The sequence below is a fragment of the Pygoscelis adeliae genome, unplaced genomic scaffold (assembly GCF_000699105.1).
Source record: "Pygoscelis adeliae isolate BGI_AS28 unplaced genomic scaffold, ASM69910v1 Scaffold282, whole genome shotgun sequence".
Lineage (NCBI taxonomy): Eukaryota > Metazoa > Chordata > Aves > Sphenisciformes > Spheniscidae > Pygoscelis > Pygoscelis adeliae.
Genome location: NW_008824352.1, coordinates 2332288 through 2337233, shown reverse-complemented (window position 1 = coordinate 2337233; position 4946 = coordinate 2332288). Strand labels below are relative to the sequence as shown.

At 42.6% G+C, this 4946-nt stretch overlaps 1 protein-coding gene across 1 annotated transcript in view; it reads left to right on the top strand.

The window, feature by feature from the left end:
- GTF2I (general transcription factor IIi) overlaps positions 1 to 4946 on the top strand; it is an 80093-nt gene that overhangs the window by 50045 nt on the left and 25102 nt on the right. Inside the window, exons 15-16 of the mRNA XM_009319308.1 lie at positions 7 to 109; positions 1898 to 1956. Coding sequence (XP_009317583.1) covers positions 7 to 109; positions 1898 to 1956 — 162 coding nt within the window. The remainder of the gene's footprint in view (positions 1 to 6; positions 110 to 1897; positions 1957 to 4946) is intronic.

The window sequence follows — 4946 nt, the reverse complement described above, 5'->3', positions numbered from 1 at the left end:
TGGAAGGGCTGCCAGAAGGAATTCCCTTCAGGCGGCCATCCACATACGGCATTCCCCGTCTTGAGAGGATACTTCTAGCAAAGGAGCGGATCCGGTTTGTGATTAAAAAGTAAGGAATTTTGCATTTTTGTCCCTATATTACTCATTGTTTTCTGCTGGCTCCACTCTGCTTCATTTTATCTTCAAGAACTTCCAAACTGATTTCTACTGATGTATTCTTTTGCAGTGCTGATGAGTCATTTTTAGTTGATGTTCACTCTGACAAATTCAGCTTATCAGGTCACCAGAGCACCACAGTGGTGGCTGCGATCTGGACAGATCTCTTCAATATTATGGACTTTTTGTCATGGGCAGATCTCTTTGTACTATTTTAATCTCTGCGGCTCTAATACACATTGAAAGCTATTGACTTGGGGATATTTTATGCTATCTGAGGATCCTGGCTTAAATTTCAGCTTGTGCTTTTTATTTTTTTTCTTGCTGGAATGCTGTATCAAGGTGTCTACAGCTGTATCTGTATATAGCGTCTCCGAGGGCAGACTTGAGGCCAAAATAGCTGCTGGTTCCTGTTATTTAGTTGGATGTGTGTCCTTGGTGTGTCTGGAGGTAGATCAGATAGTGTACATGAAGGGAGACCTTAGATGTACATAGAAACTGCTTGAGGGCTCAGTTGCCTGCCGTAGCTAGCCTGGCAGAGTATCATCTGCCTTTAAAGTGAGTACATGAGACTTATGAGATGTTCTGGGCTCCTTTCTTTCTCTTTTTCTCCTTTCTTGCCTTGGTGTCTCTCCTAGAAGAACCCTGACATTACTTTCTGCAAAGGCAGGTGGGATTGGAAGGGAGCCTGGACCGAGCCTGAATTCAGGATATGCAGGGGAGAGATGCCGGCATCTGTGGATGCCGGGTGCTGGATCTCGGAGCTGCAGAGCGCTCTGAGATCCAGCACTGCGGGAACGACTGTGGCAGACTGATACACAGCTTTGGTAGTGGGTGGATATTTACCTTTTATAGTTTGGTGCTTCACTTCAGACAGATGTGATGTTTCATACCACAGATGGGCATTTACAGTTTAAATGAAGCTCCTGTGAGTAACAGCTGACGTTTTACTATTGTTCAGTGGTGTAGGGCCTAATCCAAGAGTTTTCAAAGCGGATAGGAATCTGCTGATGGCAGTGGTCAGGCTCAGAACTGGTGGTAGTGACAGCCCGTGCCTCTGTGCACGCTGCCTTTAGCACGGATGCTAGTTTCTCGTATTTGAGAGGTGTATGTTCAGTTTCTGTCACCCTAACACTTGCTGATAACCAGAAAAGAGGAAGAAGTGTAGATCTACCTTTTGTCTCACTTAAAATCAGACACTATGTGTAGATTTCAATATTTATGCAATGCTGGCACCTGCTCTTGTCAAATTTGTCTTAGTTGTTAACAGTAATTAATTTATGCTGTTCATCCGTTTTGTAATGTGTGGTAACTGGAGCAGCTCAAAAACCAGTTCAGCTCTGTGAGAAATGTCAGAATTCTTAAATTTTTTGTTGTTCTAATATGGATAAAACTAGATGTATTTGGGAAACAGAAATGTCTGCTTTGAGACTTTCATTTTTAAAGGTTAAATTTTTGATTTGGATCTTTGTTTCTGAGGAAGTGCGTCTTAGACCTCAGAGATAATTTTAATGTAAATCTGTATGTTACCATGAAATGGTATGGCTCAGGTGGATATGGGTATCAGGCATGAAAAATGTTTTTGTCAGTAGGGTTCCAGCCAGCTCTTATAATACTTTGGTGTTAATTGGAATTTAACGTTGGGGATCATCATGTCCCCTGTTATTTTTTTTCCGGATCCTTCAGTGGTAACTTGAGGCTGTAACTTCTGGTTTATAAAGGTGTATCTTAAATCTTTTAGGCATGAGCTTTTGAATTCGACACAAGATGATCTACCATTGGACAAACCAGTTGCAGGAGGTAGGTCCTCAAACACGTGAGTTGTACTTGTACAGTATAGTCAGTCTTAGTGGTGGCTACCGTTTGCTTTTACTAATAACACACTGCAAATAATTCCTCTTGTTTTGAATTTTCTTTAGCTACAAAGTGACAGCAATTTTCTACTGGCTATCCAAGCCAGTGTTACTAATGCTATCAACTGATTTGATTCAGCTGGCCGGAAGGAAAAACAAAGAGCTAAGCGTTAGACTGTTGAGATATAGAGAAAAGGCAGTAGTTTCCATAGCTGATAGAGTTTACTGGGTAGGGAACTGTCTGTATCATGGAATAATTGCTTATATATGGTATTTGCCAAAATTAGATTAACTGAAATGCAGTAATGAACATACTGGTTATAGTGACATTTGTTATTGTAGAATCTGACTTGCTCAGATGATGGCACTCCATTTTCACCTAGTGCAAAGCCAGTGCATTCTAACCACTTTTGCCGTCAGTAATACTTTTCAGCAGACGCATGCTCTTACATGTTTTGTCTCCATTGAGCACCCATCCAAAGGTAACAAAAATGACCATGTAAAAAAAGACTACAAGAACAGACTTCTGTTACAATAGCACCCATGAACTCATTTCCCCTCAAGTTGGGAGAAAAAAGTTCAGTATGGAAAAAAATCAAGTTTTGAAAGAATTGTGCCTTTGCATGGGCACTAGTTGGTAAACTACTTTCCTGGACTTGTTTTTCTCTTCAGTTGTATTTTACTGTCTCTTGGGCTTCAGGGCGTTTTTTTTAATTGTCCAATTAAGCCGGGTGTTGAAAGCTTGTATGCCTGAACTAATGGTAGCAAACAAATTGCTCCCAACCCCAAAATGCTAACTGGCAACCTCAGCCTGGTTGAACTGTTGAATTTTCAGTAATACCAGAGAAATTCTTAGTTCAGACAGGGACGCAAGCATATAAATGGTAGTATCTGCACTACTGCAGCACCATTATGTTGTATTATATACTCATAGTCTTCTGTTGTAAAAAGTATATTAAAGACTGTACTTAAAGTGAATGTTAAGGATCTAAATTAAGCAAAGAAATTATGTCATAAGGAAGTCACTTTAACATGTGTGTAGGAATTAAACTTTTCCTGCAGTATAAGTTAACCTAGCGTCTTGAGTCTTAATAACCTACTGTTCCTTTGAGCACCAAATTTGGCTACAAAAATAGTAGGTAGGGTAATGACTGAGTCTTAAGCTTAACTGTACTCTTACATGGGCTTTTAAATTAGCCCCTTTCTCTGTTGTTTTTGTCGTATTTAATATGGTTATGCTGATTATGAAGACAAAGCAGGTACATTTCATATCCCATAAAACCCCTGTAGCTAAGAAAACTAGTGGTAACCCATTTTTATGGCACAGTGTTATGAACAGTCACTTTATGTTGCTTGTCTTCACTAACTCGTAATGATGATATATTCATGTGTGACCTCTGCATTATTTCTGAGAGAAGAGAACGTCTGTGAAAGCTGTTGATAACGTCTCAGAGAACACAGCTCAGAAGACAGCAGCTGTCTGAGCCCCCTTTCCCCCAGTTTTCTTTTCTCCCTGTTTGGATTCCCTCTTTCCCAGTAGCTCATCGTCTCCTCTGCTGCTCCGTGTGTCTGCTGCCATCTGAGGAGAGAGAGCTATGCAGCGCCAGCCCCTGCTCTAGGCTCCTTGCGGCTCCGTGTCCAACATCCTGCTCTGTCCATAGCCCCTGCTAGCTTGTGTCCCCAGCAGGAGAGGAGTGGGATGTCTACGGAAGTTGTATTTTGACTGGCAGAAGAAAGACTATTTGCATTTGCATTCCTGTGGGAAGTGGGGTGGTCAGGAAGGTTTTAGGAAATGGTCTCAGCCCTGAAGCCCTGAGAAGACTGATATTGGCTCCAAGAGAAACCGGTCGGGCAGCGATGGTTTGGCTCAGGAAATGGCTGGAGAAGTGTGAGCAGGTGCTCATGAAGACAGCCCAGCCTGGTGCAATGCAGTTATGGCGCAGAAGTTGTTGCTTGTGCGTGATGACTAAACCCGCAGCGTGGCAGCTGCCGGTATCTTGTTCAAGCCTGATGAGCTTCCACTTGGTGGTCACAAAGACATATTTAGAAGAAAAAAGTGATTTGTATGATATGTACTATGATCCCCGGCACTGAGGGGACAGAGAGATTCTTCTCAGGATCCTTGGCAGAATGATGACAGCACTAAATCGTAGTTACAATTAAAACTTTGTATTTTTAACAGGATATTATAATTAGCATAGCATAGAATTTATGATTAGAATGGCACAAGCAGAATCAATGTAGCACAATTTATAAGTAGCGTAATACAGAATTTATAATACAACTTAACCTGTGGTTTCTAATTACCTCTGCAGATCGGGTCAGATCTTAATACATGGCTTGCTGTATCAATAATACAATCATACAACAATAACAATCATAATCTAGACTCAAATATGACATAAAAGAAGACGAGTCACTCAGCCAATCCTCAGAGGAAGCAGAGGACAGTGGAGGCGTCCCTGGCCACAGGGGGTCAAGGGTCTCGCTGACCAGCAGCAGCTCTGGTCCAAGTTCCCCCCATAGGACTTGTAACTGCTTGATGTTATGGACAGCGCTCCAGTGTGTGCTGTTACGCTTCCCTGTTCCGTGCCAGGGACATCACCACCACCGGGCTGGCTGGGTGCCTGGGACCTTCAAGGCCGGTGAGGAAGGGAGTAATCGGCCTGGCGCCCAGCAACCTTGAGGACAATAGGGAGGGGAGGAAGAAATCTGTTTGGTTTGTCTACTTGGTTCACAAGACCTTCAGGGCCTGAGAATGAAGGCTAAGGGAACGAATACATGACCCGCTCCTTCACAGAGAATGGCTGCCTGCCTTACAAAATGGCATTAGTTATGCTAACCATATTACCAGGGGTTGCGAGCAGGGGGTACCGCTCACAATCCCCAATGACGAGCAGACATGACAAAACAGAAACAAAAGCTGTTACCATTCCT